Below are 23144 nucleotides of genomic sequence, written 5' to 3'. Positions count from 1 at the left end.
ATGAGGTCCAGCCTTCCTCTCGTAGAGTCATAGGTTTACAGCATGGAAACAGGCCCTTCGGCCCAATTTGTCCATGCCGCCCAGTTCATACCACTAAGCTAGTCCCAATGGTCCGTATTTAGACCATAAGCAGAATTAGGCCACTTGGCCCATCGAGTCTGCTCCACCAGTCAATCATGGTTGATTTTTTTTCTCATCCCCATTCTCCTGCCTTTTCCCCATAACCCCTGATCCCCTTATTAATCAAGAACATATCTATCTCTGTCTTAAAGACACTCAATGACCTGGCCTCCACAGTCTTCTGTGGCAAAGAGTTCCACAGATTCACCACTCTCTGGCTGAAGAAATTCCTCCTCATCTCTGTTTTAAAGGATCATCCCTTTCGCCTGAGGTTGTGCCCTCTGGTTCTAGTTTTTCTTACCAGTGGAAACATCCTCTCCATGTCCACTCTATCTAGGCCTTGCAGTATCCCATAAGTTTCAATAAGATCCCCCCTCATCCTTCTAAACTCCAACGAGTATAGACCCAGAGTCCTCAACCGTTCCTCATACAACAAGCTTTTCATTCCAGGGATCATTCTTGTGAACCTCCTCTGGACCCTTTCCAAGGCCAGCACATCCTTCCTTAGATATGGGGCCCAAAACTGCTCACAATACTCCAAATGCAGTCTGACCAGAGCCTTATACAGCCTCAGAAGTACATTCCTGCTCTTGTATTCTCGCCCTCTCAACATGAATGCTAACATTGCATTTACCTTCCTAACTGCCGACTGAACCTGCACGTTAACCTTAAGAGAATCTTGAACAATGACTCGCAAGTCCCTTTGTGCTTCTGATTTCCTAAGCATTTTCCCATTTAGAAAATAGTTTATGCCTCCATTCCTCCTTCCAAAGTATATAACCTCACACTTTTCCACATTGTATTCCATCTGCCACTTCTTTGCCCACTCTCCTAACCTGTTCAAGTCCTTCGGCAGCCCTCCTGCTTCAATACTACCTGTCCCTCTACATCTGCAAACTTAGCAACAGTGCCTTCAGTTCCTTCCTCCAAATCATTAATGTATATTGTGAAAAGTTGTGGTCCCAGCACTGACCCCTGAGGCACACCACTAGTCACCGGCTGCCATCCTGAGAAAGACCCCTTTATCCCCACTCTCTGCCTTTTGCCAGTCAACCAATCCTCTATCCATGCCAGGATCTTACCCGTAACACCATGGGCACTTAATTTATTTAAGTCTCCTATGCGGCACTTCTAGAAATCTAAATAAATCACGTCCACAGGCTCTCCTTCATCTAACCCCTTGTTACCTCCTCAAAGAACTCCGAGATTTGTCAGACATGACCTCCCCTTGACAAAGCTGTGCTGACTTGGTCCTACTTTATGGGTCTACATTTTGCCCATATCCCTCTATACCCATATAACTTTCTAAATGCTTTTTAAAAGACAAAATTGTACCCGCCTCTACTATTGCCTCTGGCAGCTCGTTCCAAACACTCACCACCCTCTGTGTGAAACAATTGTCCCTCTGGACCCTTTTGTATCTCTACCCTCTCAGTTTAAACCTATGCCCTCCAGTTTTAGACTCCCCTATCTTTGGAAAAAGATGTTGACTACCTCCCTGATCTATGCCCCTCATTATTTTACAGACCTCTATAAAATCACCTCTAAGCCTCCTACGCTCCAGGGAAGAAAGTCCCAGTCTATCCAGCCTCTCCCTATAATTCAAACCATCAAGTCCCGGTAGCATCTTAGTAAATCTTTTCTGTACTCTTTCTAGTTTAATAATGTCCTTTCTATAATAGGGTGACCAGAACTGTACACAGTATTCCAAGTGTGGCCTTACTAATGTCCAGTACAACTTCAACAAGACGTCCCAACTCCTGTTTTCAATGTTCTGACCAATGGTGGGCGTTAAAAGGTCCCACTATACAACTTCAAATAACAGTGAATCTCATCCTGGTAATCTGGTTAATGTTTATATCTCAACCAATATCAATATACCAAAAAGTAAATTGCCACTTGCTGTGTTAAAATGACTGCACTTCAAAAGGAATTGGCTTGAAACCATCTTTGGGATGTCCCAAGATGAAAAATGGCGCAACATAAGCAAGTTCCTTCATTTTCGAGCAAGGTCAGAGGTTCCTACGCTTGGCTGAGAGGAGCAAATTCAACGCACGCACCAGACATTCACTCATCGCTTATTGAATCATGGAACGCTTACTGCACAGGAGGTCATTCGGCCCATCGAGTATGTGCCAGATCTTTGCAAGAGCAACTCACCGACTCTGTTCCACTGTCTTTTTCACACAAAGCCTGCAAATACGAGAAGGCCTCGATTGATTCTGCCTCTGCCACATACTCAGGCAGTGGATTCCAGATCAACATCAAAACCCACCACCCACTGAATTATCAGGGGATCCGTGATCTTCCCTCTGTGCGTGTAAACCCAAGCGCCAATCGCGCTCAGATGTTATGGCATTCTAAAAGGGTGCCTATGACATAGAAACGAAGATAGGAGCAGGAGAACGACATTTGGTCCTTCGAGCCTGCTCTGCCATTCATTACGATCATGGCTGATCGTCAACTCAATAGCCTAATCCTGCTTTCTCCCCATAACCTTTGATCCCATTCACCCCAAGTGCTATATCTAGCAGCTTCTTGAATACATTCAATGTTTTGGCATCAACTACTTCCTGTGGTAACGAATTCCACAGGCTCACCACTCTCTGGGTGAACAAATGTCTCTTCACCTCCGTCCTAAATGGTCTACCCTGAATCCTCAGACTGTGACCCGTGGTTCTGGATGCCCCCACCATCGGGAACATCCTCCCTGCATCAACCCTGTCTAGCCCTTTTAGAATTTTATAAGTCTCTATGAGATCCCCCCTCATTCGCCTGAACTCCAGCGAAAACAATCCTAACCTAGTCAATCTCTCCACATACATCAGTCCCGCCATTTCCAGAATCAGCCTGGCAAATCTTCGCTGCACTCCCTTGAGTGTAAGAACATCCTTCCTCAGAAAAGTAAACCAAAATGGCACACAATACTTTAGGTGTGGTCTCACCAAGGCCATGTATAATTGCAACACATCCCTGTTCCTGTACTCTAAACCTCTCGCAATGAAGGCCAACATACCATTTGCCTTCTTTACCGCCTGCTGCATCTGCATGCTTACCTTCAGCAACTGGTGCACAAGGACACCCAGTTCCCACTGCACACTCCCCTCTCCCAATTTACAGCCACTCAGGTAGTAATCAGCTTTCTTGTTTTTGCTTCCAAAGTGAATAACCTTACACTTATCCAAATTATACTGCATCTGATTTGCCCAGTCACCCAACCTGTCCAGATCATTCTGAAGGATCTCTGCATTCTCATCACAGTTCACCCTCCCACCCAACTTGGTATCATCTGCAAACTTTGAGATGTTGCATTGTGTTCCCTCATCCAAATCATTAATATATATTGTGAATAGCTGGGGTCCCAGCACCGATCCCTGTGGCACCCCACTAGTTACTGCCTGCCAATTTGAAAAGCACCCATTAATTCCTACTCTTTGTTTCCTCTCTGCCAACCAGTGACGATGACAATGGAACGGTTTGCATCAGAGTTGTTACTAATTTGTGTCACACGGATCCCCTTCCTGTTCAACTTGTGTCTGAGCAGCCTGGGCTTTCCAGCTTTTGCAGAGATCAGTGATTGCACAATTAACTGGATTTCTCACATTTTGCTTCCTTTATTGAAAATTAAGGTGTTAAAATGTACAACTGGCAAAATCCGCAACAGCAACTGCCCTCTCTGCTTGCCCTGCCCTCTCTGCTTGCCCTGTCTGGCTTCCAAACCTCTCATGATGTGAATCATGAAGACAAGCTCTTTTTAAAAAAAATATATAAACATGCATTTTTTTTTAAATGGTGGCAAATGTTCAAAACCTGCCCTCTTTTGCCATGTTATTTGTCGAATTGACTGGAAAATAAAAGTGTTGTTCTGTGCCCTGTTTTATTTGATATATCATTATTTTTACTGTACAGAATATCTGCCTGTTCCTCGATGGCGGCACCCCTAAATAAATCCTGCCTCATCCTCCCCTCTGCACGTAAAGGTGAATAACTACTGAACCCATCAGGCTTGGTTGCTATGGCATCCCAAAGGGTGCTCCTGACGATGGAACATGAGAAACTTTGTAGAGTTGTGACTCTTACGTTGGTGTCGGGTCAGAGTCCGTCTGCAAATAAGCCCTTCTGTTCTCAGCAAGCTGCCTCCATCAACTGCCATAGCAACCAGGCACTGGAGCCCTGCGTATGTTTAAATGCGCATCATGTGCCTCTACTCTCCTGCCATCTAAAAATGTCCTGTCCTTATTCCTTTCAGGGAAGCATGAAAAGCTCCGCTGGGCAATTAGCCGCAAGCAGCATTTCTTCTCGACGACAGAGGTCTGGGAAAGAAAGCTCCAGCTTGGAAGGTGCTTGTGCACTTTTTCTTCTGTTGTTCACAGTTTGTTCAACCCCCTCTGCACTCTTGCTGACCTGACCGACAGGGCTTCCCATTTTTCACTGCTCCCGGATCACTGTTCCTCCAGGCTTCGCAAAATAGCATCTTCAATTGTGGCATCTGAAATTTATAAAAAAACACAGGCGGTCAGGAAACTTGTGCTTTTGGTAAAATAAAACACCGAAGGCCATTTGGCCTATTATGCCTGTGGTGCAAGCTCAGTGAAAGTTCCACTCCCCAGAACCCTGCAAACATTTCACCCGGCCCACCACGGGAATCGTAGCAACCTGGGGGCCGGTGGGGGGGGGGGGGGGGGGGGGGGGGATTCTCTGGTTTTGGGCTGGAGAATCCCACCCTTCCTTTCTGTCCAATTCCCTTTAGGAAATTATTGAACCTGTGTCCATCATCCTGTCAGGCAGTGCATTCCAAATTGTAACTAAAACAAATTTCTACTCAAGTCACAGTCGTAGAGGTTTACAGCATGGAAACAGGCACTTCGGCCCAATTTGTCCATGCCGCCCTTTTTTTGTAAACCATTAAGCTAGTCCCAATTGCCCACGTTTGACCCATATCTTTCTATACCCCATGTAATTGTCTAAATGCTTTTTAAAAGACAAAATTGTACCCACCCTACCTTTGAGAAAAGATGTTGACTATCTAGCTGATCCATGCCCCTCATTATTTTATAGACTGCTATAAGATCACCCTGAAGTCTCCTACGCTCCAGGGAATAAAGTCCCAGTCTATCCAGCCTCTCCTTATAACTCAAGCCATTAAGTCCCGGTAGCATCCTAGTAAATCTTTTCTGCACTCTTTCTAGTTTAATAATATGCTTTCCATAATAGGGTGATCAGAACTGTACACAGTATTCCAAGTGTGGCCTTACAAAGGTCTTATACAACTTCAACAAGACATCCCAACTCCTGTATTCAATGTTCTGACTGATGAAACCAAGCATGCTGAATGCCTTCTTCACCACTCTGTCCACCTGTGACTCCACTTTCAAGGAGCTATGAACCTGTACCCCTAGATCTCTTTGTTCTATAACTCTCCCCAACGCCCTACTTTTAACTGAGTAAGTCCTGCCCTGGTTCAATCTACCAAAATGCATCACCCCGCATTTATCTAAATTAAACTCTCCATCTGCCATTCGTCGGCTCACTGGTCCAATTGATTAAGATCTCGTGCAATCCTAGATAACCTTCTTCACTGTCCACTATGCCACCAATCTTGATGTCATCTGCAAACTCACAAACCATGCCTCCTAAATTTGCATCCAAATCATTAATATAAATGACAAATAAAAGTGGACCCAGCACCAATCCCTGAGGCACACCACTGGTCACAGGCCACCAGTTTGAAAAACTCTCTACAACCACCCTCTGTCTTGTCATCAAGCCAATTTTATATCCATTTGGCTACCTCAGCCCTGGATTCCGTGAGATTTAACCTCATGCAACAATGTCGAATCTACTGGAATTTCTTGAGGATGTTTCTAGTAGAGTTGACCGAGGAGAACCAGTGGATGTGCTTTAATTAGACTTTCAGAAGGTCTCATGTAGCAGGCTACTATGTAAAGCTAAAGCACATGGGATTGCAAGTAATGTCTTGAGATGGATAGAAAGCTAGTCTGTAGACAGGAAGCAAAGAGTTGGCATAAATGGGTCTTTTTCTGATTGGCAGTCAGTGACTAGTGGGGTTCTGCAGGGATCTGTGCTAGGACCCCAACTGTTCACATTGTATATTAATGATTTGGAAGAGGGAACTGAATGCATTATTTCCAAATTTGCAGATGATACAAAGTTGGGTGGGAGGGTGAGCGGTGAGGAGGATGCAGAGATGCTTCAGCGTGATTTGGACAGGCTCTGTGTGAGCATCTGCATGGCAGATGCAGTATTATGTGGATAAATGTGAGGTTATCCATTTTGGTAGCAATAATAGGAAGACAGATTATTACTTGAGTGGGTGTAAATCAATGAGAACTTGGAGTCCTTGTGCATCAGCCACTGAAAGTAAGTGCACAGGAACAGCAGGCAGTAAAGAAGGCAAATTATATGTTAGTCTTCATAGTGAGAGGATTTGAGTGTAGGGATAGTGATATTTTGTTGCAATTGTATAGGCCGTTGGTGAGGCCACACCTGGAGTATTGTGTGCAGTTTTGGTGTCCTTATCGGAGGAAGGATGTCCTCGCTATAGAGGGAGAACAGCGAAAGGTTTACCAGGCTGATTCCTGGGATGACAGGTCTGTCATATGAGGAGAGACTAAGTCAGTTAGGATCATATTCACTGGAGTTTAGAAGAGTGAGAGGGGATCTCAGAGAAACTTATAAAATTCTAACAGGGTTAGACAGGGCAGATTCAGAAAGAATGTTCCCGATGGTGGGGGAGTCCAGAACTAGGGGTCATAGTTTGAGGATAAGGGGTAAACCTTTTAGAACTGAGGGGAGGAGAAATTTCTTCACCCAGAGAGTGGTGAATGTGTGGAATTCACTACCACAGAAAGTAGTTGAGGCCAAAACATGGTGCTTGATTTCAAGAAGAAATCAGATGTAGCTCTTGGGGCTCAAGCGATCAAGAGATATGGGGGGAAGCGGGGGGGGGGATCAGAATATTGAATTTGATGATGAGCCATGATTAAGATGAATGGCAGAGCAGGCTCGAAGGGCCTACTCCTGCTTCTAGTTTCTATGTTTAAGATTCTTTTCAGAAAGATATTGAAGAATACTTGCGGTAAAATAAGTTGTTAATAATGAAAACAAAGAGAGCACCTTCATGAGCTGTTCTCTGCTTTTCCTCTTGCAAGCTCAGCGTCAGTGTTTTCTGGAGAACTTCATCCTCATCATCACTGTCTGGAACCCAGGAAAGAAAATAAAATTAACAGCGTGACTACTGCAGCAGAGAGGCCAAAGAGGGACCAGAACTGTTTGTTATGGCTGGCTGTAGAGATTTGCATTCTAATCAGTATTCTGTAACTTGATTTCTGTGTCTGTGCACTGTTGGAGAACAGATAATCACTCCATCTGACGAAGGAGCAGCGCTCCGAAAGCTTATGGTATTTGCTATCAAATAAACCTGTTGGACTTTAACCTGGTGTTGTGAGACTTCTTACCGTTATCTAACCAGACAGAGACAAACTTCCAACTCTAATCACTCACATTCATCAAAAGAGAGGGGGGATTCCTACATCACTTTGTATCGATTCAATCATAACTTGCAAAAGAAAATTGGTTAAATACTAGTAGGGGAAGGGATTAAAGGGCTATGGGGAAACAGCAGTACCAACTAATTGGAGAGCTCTTTCAAAGAGCTGGCACAGGCATGATGGACCAAATGGCCTCCTCCTGTGCTGTTTGATTCTCCATAGTGCTTAATGAAAAACTTGACTTTTCTGGACTCAGGGTCTGTACTCGATGGAGTTTAAAGGATGAGGGGGGATCTCATTGAAACTAACAGAATACTGAAAGGCCTGGATGGAGTGGACATGAGGAAGACATTTCCATTAGTAGGAGAGACTAGGATCTGAGGGCACAGTCTCAAAGTAAAGGGACGATCTTTTAGAACCGAGATGAGGAGGAATTTCTTCAGCCAGAGGGTGGTGAATCTGTGGAATTCATTGCTACAGCAGGCTGTGGAGGGCAGGTCATTGAGCATATTTAAGATCGAGATAGATAGGTTCTTGATTGGTAAGGGGATCAAATATTGAGGGGAGAAGGCGGGAGAATGGGGTTGAGAAACTTATCAGCCATGATTGGGTGTGGAGCAGAGTCGATGGATCGAATGGCATAATTCTGCTCCTCTCTCTTATGGTCTTATGAATCAGCACAGTGGCAGTATTCCAGAGGGGAGACAGCACTGAAGAGCATTGCAGATAGAGACAGGTGATATCTGCTGCTTTGGATATCTATACCGTGCAGCATAGGATGCCATTCAGCCCATCGAGCCCATTGCTTTTAGAGCAATCCTGTTGGGCTCACTCTTTCCCCATATTCCTGGATTCCTTTCTCCTTCAAGTATTTATCCAATTCCCTTTTGAAAGTTACTACTGGATCTGCTTCCACAGCCCATTCAGACTGAGCATTTCTGATCCCAGACAGTTAATTCACGATAAAACAATCTCATGCCACCTCTGCTTCTTTTTCAATTTGTGTCCTCTCAGCCCTTGGTAACAATGTCTCCATTTATTTACTCTAATCCACACCCTTCATCACCAACAACCTGTCCTGGTTCCTTCACGCCTACGTTACAGTTAAGGAAGCCCACCACCCCCTCTACTTTCTCAGGAGGCTAAGGAAATTCGGCATGTCCGCTACGACTCTCACCAATTTTTACAGATGCACCATAGAAAGCATCCTTTCCGGATGTATCACAGCTCTGACCAAGACCGCAATGAACTACAAAGGCTCATGAACCCAGCCCAGTCCATCACACAAACCACCCTCCCATCCATCGACTCCATCTACACTTGCCGCTACCTTGGAAAAGCAGCCAGCATAATCAAAGGACACTACGCACCCCGGACGTAGTCTCTTCCACCTTCTTCCATCAGGAAAAAGATACCAAAGTCTGAGGTCACGTACCAACTGACTCAAGAACAGCTTCTTCCCTGCTGCCATCAGACATTTGAATGGACCTACCTTATATTAAGTTGATCTTTCTCTACACCCTAGCTATGATTGTAACACTACATTCTGCACTTTCTCCTTTCCTTCTCCCTTATGTTCTCCATGAATGGTATGCTTTGTCTGCATGGCATACAAGAAACAATACTTTTCACTGTATACATATGACAATAAATCAAATCAAGATTTTAAACATCTCCATCAATTCTCCACTTCATCTTCTAAGGTGGACAACTCCAGCCTCACCGATAACCTCACGTAACATCCTGTGTTTTTTTGCGAATGTCTTAGTCGGTTTTGTTTTGAAAACAAGACAATAAACATGAGCTTGTGGCGTCTTCCCCCCTTTGACCCATCTAAAAAAATATGGCAATAATGACTGTCGACAACCTTCCCAAAAATAAAATCACCGTCAAGAAATCTTGCCCAAACACCAGAGAACATGGATATCCAGATCTCCATCTCTTTACTCACTCAGTAGACCACTTACTATTCGTATTTCTTTATCTAATTCCCTGAGCATCAGCCCAGGCTGTTACAGATGGGAACAATTGTGCAAGAGGGAAGGAGATACTTGGCTCAACCATGTACATTTACAAGCTGTTCAAGTAGAATCATGGAAGCCTGGAAACATAAGAAATAGGAGCAGGTGTAGGCCATCTGGCCCTTCGAGCCTGCCCCGCCATTCAACAAGATCATGGCTGATCTGAAGCGAATCAGTTCCACTTACCCGCCTGCTCCCCATATCCCCTAATTCCCTTATCGATCAGATAACTATCTACCCGTGATTTAAACATATTCAATGAGGAAGCCTCCACCACTTCAATGGGCAGAGAATTCCAGAGATTCACCACCCTCTGAGAGAAGAAGTTCCCCCTCAACTCTGTTCTGAACCGGCCCCCCCTTATTTTGAGGCTGTGCCCTCTAGTTCTGGTTTCCCTTCTAAGTGGAAAGAATCTCTCCACCTCTACCCTATCCAGCCCCTTCATTATCTTATATGTCTCTATAAGATCACCTCTCATCCTTCTAAACTCCAACGAGTACAGACCCAATCTGTTTAATCTCTCCTCATAAGCTACACCCCTCATCTCCGGTATCAACCTGGTGAACCTTCTCTGCACTCCCTCCAAGGCCAATATATCCTTTCGCAAATAAGGGGACCAAAACTGCACACAGTACTCCAGTTGCGGCCTCACCAGTGCCTTGTACAGTTGCAGCAAGACCTCCCTGCTTTTATATTCTATCCCCCTCGCAATAAAGGCCAACATTCCATTCGCCTTCTTGATCACCTGCTGCACCTGCACTGAGTTTTTGCGATTCGTGCACAAGGACCCCCAGGTCCCTCTGCACAGTCGCACGATGTAATTTTTCTCCATTTAAATAATATTCCAATTTACTATTATTTCTTCCAAAGTGGATAACCTCACATTTGCTAACGTTATATTCCATCTGCCAGATCCTCGCCCTCTCGTTCAGCCTATCCAAATCTCTCTGCAGACTTTCCGCGTCCTCCACGCAATTCGCTTTCCCACTCACCTTCGTGTCATCAGCAAACTTGAATACCCTAGATTCAGTCCCCTCCTCCAGATCATCTATGTAAATGGTAAACAATTGAGGCCCCAGCACCGATCCCTGCGGCACGCCACTGGTCACCAACTGCCAACCAGAAAAGCACCCATTTATCCCAACTCTCTGCTTCCTGTTAGATAGCCAATCCCCAATCCACGCCAACACCTTACCCCTAACTCCGTGTACCCCAATCTTCTGCAGCAACCTTTTGTGAGGCACCTTATCAAACGCCTTCTGGAAATCTAAAAACACCATATCCACCGGTTCCCCTCTGTCAACCGCACTAGTGACATCTTCATAAAAGTCCAGTAGATTCGTCAAACACGACTTTCCCTTCATGAATCCATGCTGCGTCTGCTTGATCAAACCATTCTTATTCAGGTGCTCTGTTATTTCCTCTTTAATAATGGACTCTAGCATCTTCCCAACTACGGACGTTAAGCTAACCGGCCTGTGGTTACCCGCTTTTTGTCTACTTCCTTTTTTAAACAGCGGCGTAACAGTAGCTGTTTTCCAGTCAGCCGGCACTACCCCAGAGTCCAGCGAATTTTGATAAATTACTACTAACGCATCTGCTATTACCTCAGAAAGAGGCCATTTAGCCCATCAAGCCTGCACTGACAGCAATCCCACCCCATAACCTTACATATTTACCCTGATAACCCCCCCTGACACGAAGGGGCAATTTAGCATGGCCAAACCACCTAACCTGCACATCTTTGGAGTGTGGAGGAAACCGGAGCACCCGGAGGAAACCCGTTAGTTCACCACATCTTCCGCCATCACCCCTCGAGTCTTTTAATCATTTCTTCCCTCCAAACCTATTCCCCTTCTGTTTGTTTTTTCTCTGTTTTTGTTTAAAATATTTTACATCTCTGACTTGTTCCAATTATAGAATCCCTACTGTGCTGAAGTAGGCCATTCGGCCCATCGGGTCTGCACAGACCACAATCCCACCCAGGCCCTATCCCCACAACCCCAGGCATTTACACTAGGCAGTCCCCCGACACTAATGGTCAATTTAGCATGGCCAATCCAACTAACCTGCACATCTTTGGAGTGTGGGAGGAAACCGGAACACCCGGAGGAAACCCACGCAGACACAGGGAGAACGTGCAAACTCCACGCAGACAGTTACACCGAAGGCTGGAATTGAACCCGGGCCCCTGGCACTGTGAGGCAGCAGTGCTAACCACTGTGCCACCGTGCCGCCCTTCTAATGGAATCTCATTGACCAGAAACATCAATTTTCTCTCTCTCGCTCCACAGATTCTGTCAGAGGTATGAAGTGTCTCCAGCATTTTCCAGCAGCAGATGCCGTATTTTGTTTTTCTTTCCGCAGTCCAATCAAAACAGCCACACGGTAAAAAACTTCAGCGCATCGACAAAAAATGCTACGGTTGTCAAACATTAAAAAAAAACTACATCTAACATCAATGTAGGAATCATAGACGCATTTATTCCTGTTAAAGAAGGGTCATGGGATTTAACCTCTCTTCAATCATCTTATTGCTTCTGCCCCACCTTTCCCAATATCAGATATACTATTCAGTAAGGCACACATCAGCTCCCCTTCCATCTGGTGGGGGTTCAGAATGTGGCCCGGACGCATCGTTTTCTTCAGCTGATTCTTCAACTCCTCAAAGCCCTTGTCTCCAGAGAGTACGGTGAAGGGGATATGCTTGGGCAACTGTTCATCCATACGTCCCGCCTGCAAAAGTGAGCGGGGATGGGAAGAGGATAGGAGGAAGGGAAGGTCACAGAGGTCAGGAGAGGAGAGGTGCAGGAGAGCGAGAGAAGAAAGCAAAACATTACATCTTTAACCATTTGTCAGATTCCCTATTCTTCATTGGTACAATTTAAATAGTACAATGTTCAAAGGGGGGGCCCCAGGGAACAGAGACCTCAGAGTACACAGGGAACTTGAAGGTAAATGGGCAAGTTGAGAAAGTGGCTAACAAAGCACACAGGATCCCCAGCTCTATCCCGAGAGGGGTACAGTAAAAATAAAATAAGGAAGCTATGCCAAGCTTTTATAAATGAGTGGTTATGAGTCCGCTGCAGTGTTGTGGTCAATCCTGGACATCGCACTTTAGGAAAACTGAAGTCTCAAGAAAAGGTTTTTTCTTAATTTGGCACTGATGGAGACATCGCAATAGCCCTCAAGAGGGTAGCGGTGTGCACCCTTCTTAAACCGCTGCAGTCATGTGGTGTAGGTACACCCACAGTGCTGCTAGGGAGGGAGTTCCAGGATTTTTATTAGACATCAGTCTGTTCATGTGGTGTGGGTACACCCACAGTGCTGTTAGGGAGGGAGTTCCAGGATTGTTATTGGCCCTCAGTCAGTCATGTGGTGTAGGTACACCCACAGTGCTGTTCGGGATGGAGTTCCAGGAATTTGACCCAGCGATGGTGAGTGGATGGCCATATATTTGTAAGTTAAGGTGATGAGTGGTTTGGAGGGGAATTTCCAGCTGTTAATATTCCCATGTGTAGGCTGCGCTTGTCCTTCCAGCTTGCAGAGGTGTGGGTTTGGAAGGTACTGTCTAAGGAGACTTGGCAAGTTCCTGCAGTTCATCTTGTAGATGGTACAGACTGCTGTCACTGTACATCTGTGTCGGAGGGAGTTGATGTTTGTGGATGTGGTGCTAATCAAGTGGGCTGCTTTGTCCTGGATGGTGTCAAGCTTCTTGAATGTTGTTGGAGCTGCACCATCCAGGCAAGTGGGGAGTATTCCATCACACTCCTGACTTGTACAGTGTAGATGGTGGACAGGCTTTGGGGAGGTGAGAAGGAATCTCTGCAAGATTCCCGGCCTCTGACCTGCTCTTGTAGCCACAGCATGTGGTCCAGTCCAGTTTCTGGTCAATGGTAACCCCAGGATATTGATAGAGGGAGATTCAGCAATGATAAAGGGGCGATGGCGAGGTTCTCTCTTGTTGGAGATGGTCATTGCCTGGCACTTGTGTGGTGTGAATGTTACTTGCCAGCTGTCAGCCTAAGCCTGGATGTTGTCCAGATCTTGCTGCATTTGAACACGGACTGCTTCAGTATCTGAGGAGTCGCAAATGGTGCTGAACATTGTGCAATCATTGGTGAACTTCTGACCTTATGATGGAAGCAAGGTCATTGATGAAGCAGCTGAAGGCAGTTGGGCCTTGTGCACCACCCTGAGGAACTTTGAGGTATGGACGGAATTTACTAAAATGGTACAAGGCATTAGAAACTTCAGTTAATTTTAAACTGGAGAAGCTGGGGTTCTTCTCCTTACAGCAGAGGAGATCAAGTGATATTAAGAGAGCTATGATAGGCAGCAAGGTGAAATTGGCAGAAGGTCAGCACAGACACTGGGCTGGATTTTCCAGTCGGTCTCGGGGGGGGGTGGGATCGTTCGGGGCCTGCCCACAGCCATGCATCACCGGGAGACTCCGGTGTGAATTACAGCAAACCCTATTGACAGTGGGGGGGGGGGGGGACCAGAAGATCCCTTCTGCCTCTGCCACCGCAGCACATGCCATGGAGATAGTGGAAAATCCTGCCCAATTGGTGCAAATGACCTCCTTTTGTGCCGTATTTCTCTCTCTTCTGTCCCCACTGGGTTATTAAAATTGATTGAGGGGCACGGCTAATCTGAGGCTTATATCGGGTTCAGCAGAATGACTGATCCAGTTAGATACATTTATATGGCTGCCCTTTATCTCATTGGATCTCCATCGACAGGGTCATGGGCTGAAATTCCCCCATCCTCCATTTGTGTCGATAGGTTAGATTAGCGTTTGTTTGACTTGGCTGCCAAATGCAGCAAAATCAAAAGCATCCAATCTTTTTTTTTTTAGGGAACGGTAAAGAGCACCAATTGTCATCCAGTTGCATCGAAATGCTTATCCCTTCAGCTAACTGCACTTTCACAAGGTGTGAATAACTGACTGGAACACTGCCTTTTCCTCCACTGCAGTGGTAGTGACTACACTTCAGAGTATTGCGCTGGCTGTAGGGCACTTTGGGGTGTCTCATGGTCATAAAAACTCTAATATAAATGCAAGTCTTTCTTTAAAACAGCAAAGCTTTTTAAAAATGAGTAAGTGCTTAATGCATTGCCTCTAATAGCTGGTGAACTTAATACAAAATAAGTGACCCCTTTCTAACTGGCTCCTACGGTACTGTATACAGATAAAGTTCCTTCTTTCATTTGCCACCATTCTACCTGTGGATGTAATTACATCCCAACTCACTCCATAATTTCTGAGTTCCTTCCTGCATTCACAGTTTGCCATCATGGACAGATCGTTCCCACTCGATAGCTCAGTTCCACAATCCCATTTATCGATGTAAGTTCATGGCCCATCAACCTTTGTCTCGGCCCTAAACACGAACAGTTATCCTTCTTTTTATTCTTCCATCCATCCACAATTGCCCACTGAACTGAGTGTCTCGCTCAGCCATTTCAGTTAAGAGTCAACCACATGGCTATAGATCTGGAGTCACACGTAGGCCTGACTGGTTAAGGACGGCCGATTCCCTTCCCAAAAGGTCATGCCTTAAAGGATTCCCCAAGCCAGATGGGTTTTTACAACAATTGATGATAGTTTCATGGTCACCATTACTGACACTAGCATTATATTCCACTTCTTTAGAACTCCATGGAATCCCTACAGTGCAGAAGGAGGCCATTTGGCCCATCGGGTCTGCACCGACCACAATCCCATCCAGCCCATATCCCGTAGCCCCACATATTTACCCTGCTAGTCCCCCTGACACATTAGTGGCAATTGAGCATGGCCAATCAACCTAACCCACACATCTTTGGCCTGTGGGAGGAAACCAACACAGACACGGGGAGAATGTGCAAACTCCACACAGACAGTGACTCAAGCCAGGAATCGGACCTGGGTCCCTGGCGCTGTGAGGCAGCAGTGGCTAACTACTGTGCCACCGTGCTGCCAGTAGAAAAGAATTGAATGTAAATTCCACTAGCTGTTGTGGTGGGATTTGAAGCCTGAGCTTCTGGATGACTAGTCCAGTGACATTACCACTACACCACAGCCTTCCCCCGCCCGTAGCCCCTATTTATGTTTATTGATTGTATAAAAGAAACAGGTTTAAAAAAAAGGAAAGAACACAAACATGCATGCAGATGGCAAAATCCGCAGCATCCTTCCGAGTACTGCACCGTGGATGAAGGAAAAAACATCCAGTGTTGACAAGGAAATTGTAGACAGGACAGTTTTCTGGTGGTTTCCAATGGTTCTTTCCACCTGGGGAAAAAAAAATCACATTAAAAGACATGGAATTGGGGAATAATACCAGGCAAGTTAAACATTTTCTTCCCATTCACCCGGACCCCTAACCTGGTCCAATTTATTTTAAGGTAATAAGATGGGTTTATCTTAACCGTATAATATTACTGGGCTGGGGAGAAAATAAGGTTAACGTTTGCACTTAGGAAGCAAGCAGAGCTGCTGAGTTTTCAGACAGTTGGAGACGTTACACAAGATTCAGTGAGGCCATTTTAGTGTCAGGTTCGTTTGACGCTATAGTACATGAAAGATGCCATCAGACTTTTGAATGGACCTACCTCGCACTAAGCTGATCTTTCTCTACACCCTAGTTATGACCGTAACACCACATTCTGTATCCTCTCCTTTCCTTCTCTATGTACACTATACTTTGTCTGTATAGCGCGCAAGAAACAATACCTTTCACTGTATCCCAATACATGTGATAATAATAAATCAAATATAATTACAAGTTGCTGTTGTATATTAATGATTTATATACAAGCCCAGAGTGAGCAATGTTAAAAGTTGCAGATGATTCCAAAACAAGAATTGCAGTTACCAAAAGAAATCCACAAAGGGATTTTATGGATAAGCTGATGGAATGGGGCTAAAAAGCGAGAGAAGAGATTCTGTGCTACCAAGTGAAAGGTAACATTACAAACAGGAATAATAATGCTCTGACTGAAAGTTGGTGGAACGCAGAGATTTACTGGTACATGTCCATAGTGGGATTGATATCTGCTTTGACTCAGTGGACAACACTCTCGCCTCAGTCAGAAAGTTGTGGGCTCACGTCCCTCTAGCCTCGAGCCTGACAATCTAGGCTGACACTCCCAATGCACTACCGAAGGAGTGCTGCACTGTCCGCAGCAGATTGGACATTAACCAAAGGCATCTCATTTGGGCATAAAACATCCCATAGCACTAAAGAACAAAGAACAGTACAGCACAGGAATAGGCCCTCTGACCCTCCAAGCCTGCACCGATCATGATGCCTGTCTAAGCTAACCGTATGCACTTACAGAAACCATATCCTTCCATTCCAATCTTACTCATGTATTCGTCTAGATGCCCCATAAATGCTGCTATCGTACTTACTCCCACCATCTTCCCGGGCAGCGCGTTCCAGACATTCACCACCCTTTGTGTAAAACACTTGCCTCGCACATCTTCTCTAAACTTCTCCCCAAGCAACTTAAACCTATGTGCCCTCGTACTTGACTTTTCTACCCGAGGAAAGAGCATCTGATTATCCACTCTGTTCACTAGTTCAAAGAGGAGGCGAATTATCTCTGGTGCCTGGCCAATATTCATCCCTTGGTCAACATTACACAATGGTTATCTGGTCATTATTACATTGCTGTTTGTAGGAGTGCGCCGTGCACACAATTGGCTGCACCAGCTCCTATATTGCAGCAGTGTCTACGCTTCAAAAGTACTTCAACGGCATTGGGCCATGAGAAGCACTATATGTAAATTCAGGTCTTTCTTTTCACCCAAGGTTTATTCGGCAGTAAAAGAGTGAATCAAATTATGAAGAAGTACAGAATTATAAAAACACAAAAGGTGATAGTGATTCAATGGAAAATCATAATTAGACCCACAGTTAAAGAACTGTGTTGTATTAGACTGGGAAGGATATTGTGAATACACTAAGGTGCTTGGTATGAGGAAACATCAATATGGTGAAGGGTTGGCAAAACTGGGACTTTCCTTGTCAGAGTGCAATTTCTTTCCCTTTATTCTTTCATGGCATTTGTGCATCACTGGCCAGGCCAGCATTTGTTGACCATCAGTAGTTTGCTCAGCCATTGTAGAGGACAGTTGTGGAGAGGCAATGGCATAGTGGTCTTGTCACTGGACTACCAATCCAGATATACAGAGAGTAATGCTCCAGGGACCCAGGTTCGATTCTCACCATGAAATATGTTGCAATTTGGATTCAATAAAAATCTGGAATTAAAAGTCTAATGATGACCATGAAACTTGTCGTCAAAACCAATCTGGTTCATTCATGTCTTCTAGAGAAGTAAGTCTGCTGTCCTTACCTGGTCTGGCCTACATGTGACTCCAGATCCACAGCAATGTGGTTGACTCTTAAGTGCCCTCTGAAATAGCCGAGCAAGCCATTCAGTTCAAGGGCAATTAGGGATGGCCATTAAATGTTGGCCCAACCAGTGACGCCTACATCCCAATGAAACTATAAAAAAAGCTGAGAATGGGTCCAGAATCACATGTAGGTCAGAATGGTGGCTCGGTGGCACAGTGGTTAGCACTGCTGCCTCACAGCGCCAGGGACCTGGGTTCAATTCCCGGCTCGGGTCACTGTGTGTGGAGTTTGCACATTCTCCCCGTGTCTGCGTGGGTTTCCTCCGGGTGCTCCGGTTTCCTCCCACAGTCCAAAGATGTGCAGGTTAGGTGGACTGGCCGTGCTAAATTGCCCCTTAGTGTCAGGGGACCAGCTAGGGTAAATACATGGAATTATGGGGATAGGGCCCGGGTGGGGTTGTGGTCGGTGCAGGCATGATGAGCCGAATGGCCTCCTTCTGCACTGTTGGGATTCTATAATTCTATGGCAGAATTCCTTCCCTAAAGGACATTCATGGTCACCATTCCTGAGACTAGCTTGAAATTCAAGATTTTATTAATTGAATTTAAATGTCACCAGCTCCCATGGTGGGATTTGAACCCATGTCCCCAGGCCTATGCCCTCTGGTTCAGTGATATTACCACTATACAACTGTCTTCCCAAGACAATACAAGAGACGCCACTTGGGTAGCACTCACCTTTGAATGATAAGGTCAAGGCAACACTGGTGGAAGTGCCGCCTTTTGGATAGGACTTTAAGCCAAGTGTCAGGTAGTTATTGAAGACCCCCATTGAGCCCATTCCCTAGAACAGCCAGGGAGCTCTTCTCGGTGGCCCAGCCAATATTTACTGGATATGAAGTGGAGTGAATTGATTTGGGAAAGGGGGGAGGGGGGTGGAATGTCCAAAAGGGCAGCACAGGAAAAATGGCTCATTTTTACAACAGAGAAAAAAAGAGAAACATCTTCACAAAGCTGCAAGGAAGTAAAAACTCACTCTCAGGGTCTGCACTTGAGACAAAAACACAACACTCAAGATTGGATAGTTAGGAGATAGAAATGGAATGGAAAGAATACGAGAACAGAGTGGGTAAGATGTGGACAGAACTACTTGTTTGTGTTGAAGGTAAATAAGAACACAAGAAATGAGTGCAGGAGTAGTCCGTGTGGCCTGTCTAGCCAGCTCTGTCGTTCAATATGATCACCATTCCCTCACACTCTCGGAAAGTCTCTGCTATTTCCTCATTTCCAGTAAAACTTCTCCTCTCTTCTAAGGGACCAATATTGACTTCAGCTACTCTCTTCCTTTTCATATACTTGTAAAAAGCTCTTACAATCTGTTCTTATATTGTTGGCTATTCACTCCCATATTCCAATTGGTATCTTTTTAATCAATGCTTTGGTGGCTTTTTGCTGGTTTCCTTACTGTCCTTGACTTCCTTAGTAAGCCACGCATGTATCTTTTTCGCTGAGCTTTTGTTGTTCAGCGAATATACTATTTATGAACATGTTGAATTGTTTCTTTAAATGTTTCCCACTGTTTACTGCCATACCTCTTAGTCTACTTATCCAATCAGCCTGAGCCAGTTCTCCCCTCAACCAAATAATTGGCTTTTTTGTTGTTTTCAAACTTAACATGGAATTCGGTTGCATTATGATCACTATTTCCCAGTGCATCTTTTACTCTGATATTACTAATTAGCACTGCCTCAAGGGCTGTCAACAAGAACTGGATAGGCCAAATGATCTGCTACTTTGTTGTAACTTCTATATATTTTTCAGACATAACCATAATCTAAGACACTTCTTACTCGTCAATACAAAACAAAATTTCAACATATTGAACTAACCTTGAAATCCCCAGAAAAATGTGCCTTGGTTAAGATGTCCTGGTAAATGGTTGAAAAAGCCCGCCCAATTATCCAAGTCAATGAAAACAAGGTGAGTCATTGTGCGGAGCAGGTCTAAGTCGGGTAACTCTATGTCTTCTTCGTGGTTTGTGGCATCCTTTTCTACTAGTTAGAGAAAGGGAAAGAAAAGGCACAAAAGTTTATAAGTTGTTGCAAGGTTACAACTTCAATAAGTCCTTTAGAGTACACTAGACTGTGCCAAGAAGCACCAAGCTCATATCAAGTGGACAAGACCTTACTGAAACAATAATGTTGTTAACAATGCACTCCGCTATTAATACACAAATGTTATACTTTTATTTGCTTTTCCTGTCCGGTCTCTTTTCTTTATCGTAAGAAGTCTCACAACACCAGGTTAAAGTCCAACAAGTTTATTTGGTAGAAAAGCCACTAGCTTTCAGAGCGCTGCCCCTTCGTCAGGTAAGTGGGAGTTGTGTTCACAAACAGGGCATGTAAAGACGCAAACTCAATTTACAAAATAATGATTGGAATGCGAGTCTTTACGGGTAATCGAGTCTTAAAGGTACAGACAATGTGAGTGGAGAGAGGGTTAAGCACAGGTTAAAGAGATGTGTATTGTCTCCAATCAGGACAGTTAGAGAGATTTTGCAAGCCCCACGACTTGCCTGGGCTTTGCTTTGCTTTACTGAATTTCTTTGCTTTGTTTTACTGAAGTTCTTTCTTGGGGCGTGTTTGTTTTTTTTATTGTGTGCCACAAAATTGGGCAAATTCTCATTTCAGGTAAACATTTGTAAAATTTCAGTAAATAAAATTAATTAAAAAATGAATAGCCTGCTTTGCTCATCTGCAGTTAAGTAATTGATTCTTTGGTCAGGGGATTTGCTAACGTTTGACATTTTTACTCATTATACATCATTTCTCAGTGTAAGCACGGCATTGTTTCTTTGTAATTGTCACATTTCTCTTTTGTTCTGAATCATATCGTGCTGATTACAAAGATGATCCAAATAAAACTTATTCATTCATTTAAATTTTATTCATTCATTTATAAAACTAATTATTTTCTTTGGCCCCCGAAAATGTGTAAAATATACGGTGTGGCCCTCGTACTGAAAAGATTGGAGACCCCTGCCCCAGTCCAACACCGGCATCTCCACATCTTTTCTTTATCTCCAGATTCATTCTCTCTGTCCCTCTCTTCATTCCTCCTTCTGTACCTGGTTGGACTTATTAACTCTATTTGATTCTTAATTCACATCGGTTAAGGGACAAACTGCTGGCCCCACTACCCCAAGGTCCCAGATGCCCCACTGCCCTCCCTGCAGCTTCAGCAAATTACAGGGCAAAAGCACCGTTTAGTTTTAGTTTATTTATTAGTGCCACAATTAGGCTTACATTAACACCGCAATGAAGTTACTGTGAAAATCTTCTAGTCGTCACACTCCGGCACTTGTTTGGATACACTGAGGGAGAATTTAGCACCTAACCAGCATGCCTTTTGGAGTGTGGGAGGAAACCGGAGGAAAACCCACGCAGACACGGGGAGAATGTGCAGACTCCGCACAGACAGTGACCCAAGTCGGGAATCGAACCCGGGTCCCTGACGCTGTGAGGCAGCAGTGCTAACCGCTGTTCCACCGTACCGCTGGACAGGAAACCTAAATCAAGTAAATCCCGTTTCACGGGAATTTAAAACCAAATTACTCAATGTATTGTACGCGCTGCCCTGCTCAGCTGAAGCTTGCTTCAGCACATGCACTTGTTAAGGCAAAAATTATCCACGAAGCATGAATGAGCCAGTTTAGTTGGCCATATGAAACAATAACTTCAGAATAAAGTTTAAACAGAAAACATGGCTACCACCATGACCAGAAAAAAAGGTAATCATCAACAGGTCAGGCAGTGTCTAGGAGAGGTACAGAGTTAGCATTTCATGGCCAATAACCATTGAACATTTCTGATTAAATGTTAACTGCGTTTCTCTCCATGGATACCGTCTGACCTCCTGAGTATTTCCAGCATTTTTTGTTTCCATTACAGATGTCCAGCATCTGCAGTATTTTACTTTTGAATTAAATCAGTGTCAATCCTATCTGGAGTAAATGTGCCCAGTTCTGGGCAGCACAGGAAAGATATATGGGAGGGGAGGGGAGGGGAGGCAATACCAATTCCGCAGAATATCAGAGATAAGAGGGTTAAATGATGAGACAAAAGTATGTAGAAAGCTTGTATTCCATTGAACACCGAAGATCAAGAGGTGAACTAATTGAGGTGTTTAAGATGATTAAAGGATTTGATAGTTAGATAGAAAGGAACTATTTTCACTGGTGGGAGAATCCAGAACAAGATGACACAGCCTTAAAATGAGATGGCACGGTGGCACAATGGTTAGCACTGCTGCCTCACAGCGTCAGGGACCCGGGTTTGATTCCAGCTTCAGGTGACTGTCTGTGTGGAGTCTGCACGTTCTCCCCACGTCTGTGCGGGCTTCCTCCCAGTGCTCCGGTTTCCTCCCACAATCCAAAGATGTGCAGGTTAGGTTATTGGCCATGCTAAATTGCCCTTTAGTGTTGGGGGATTAGCAGGGTAAATACGTGGGGTTACGGGGATAGAGCCTGGGTGGGATTGTTGTCGGTGCAGGCTCGATGGGCCGAATGGTCTCCTTCTGCACCATAAGGATTCTATGAGAGCCATGTCATTCACAGGTGATGTCAGGAAGCACTTATTCATAAATTCAGTGGAAATCTGGAACTCTCTCCCAAAAGGCTCTTCCAGCCAACAGGGGTGTTGGTGTCTAACTGAAAATTTCAAAATGTCTTAACAGATCTCTGTAACAGGAGGAGATTAAGAGTTACGGAACCAAAGCAGGGAGATAAAGTGGAGTTATTATGATCTAACTGCATGATAGAACAAGCTTCAAGGGCTGAATAGCCTCCTCTTGATCCTGTCAGGAATACTGCAAGTACATTCATAGAATCCCTACAGTGCAGAACGAGGCCATTTAGCCCATCGAGTCTGCACCAAACACAATCCCACTATCCCCGTAACCCCACATATTTACCCTGCTAGTTCCCCCGACACCAAGGGGCAGTTTAGTATGGCCAATCCACCTAACCTGCACATCTTTGGACTGTGGGAGAAAACCGGAGCACCCGGAGGAAACCCACGCAGACACAAGGAGAATGTACAAACTCCACACAGTCACCCAAGACCGGAATTGAACCCAGGT

At 44.8% G+C, this 23144-nt stretch overlaps 1 protein-coding gene across 1 annotated transcript in view; it reads right to left on the bottom strand.

The window, feature by feature from the left end:
- Positions 1-3711: 3711 nt before the first annotated feature.
- The window catches only part of LOC144487735 (E3 SUMO-protein ligase ZNF451-like), a 41297-nt gene continuing 21864 nt past the window's right edge, over positions 3712-23144 (bottom strand). Inside the window, exons 4-8 of the mRNA XM_078205806.1 lie at positions 19895-20059; positions 15802-15932; positions 12202-12388; positions 7258-7338; positions 3712-4609 (exon numbers count right to left, since the gene is read on the bottom strand). Of these exons, the coding sequence (XP_078061932.1) occupies positions 4563-4609; positions 7258-7338; positions 12202-12388; positions 15802-15932; positions 19895-20059 (611 nt within the window). The 3' untranslated portion in view covers positions 3712-4562. The remainder of the gene's footprint in view (positions 4610-7257; positions 7339-12201; positions 12389-15801; positions 15933-19894; positions 20060-23144) is intronic.

This window comes from Mustelus asterias, unplaced genomic scaffold (assembly GCF_964213995.1).
Source record: "Mustelus asterias unplaced genomic scaffold, sMusAst1.hap1.1 HAP1_SCAFFOLD_996, whole genome shotgun sequence".
Taxonomy (NCBI): Eukaryota; Metazoa; Chordata; class Chondrichthyes; order Carcharhiniformes; family Triakidae; genus Mustelus; species Mustelus asterias.
Note: the sequence above shows the minus strand (reverse complement) of the source record. Positions and strands in the feature narration are given on the sequence as shown.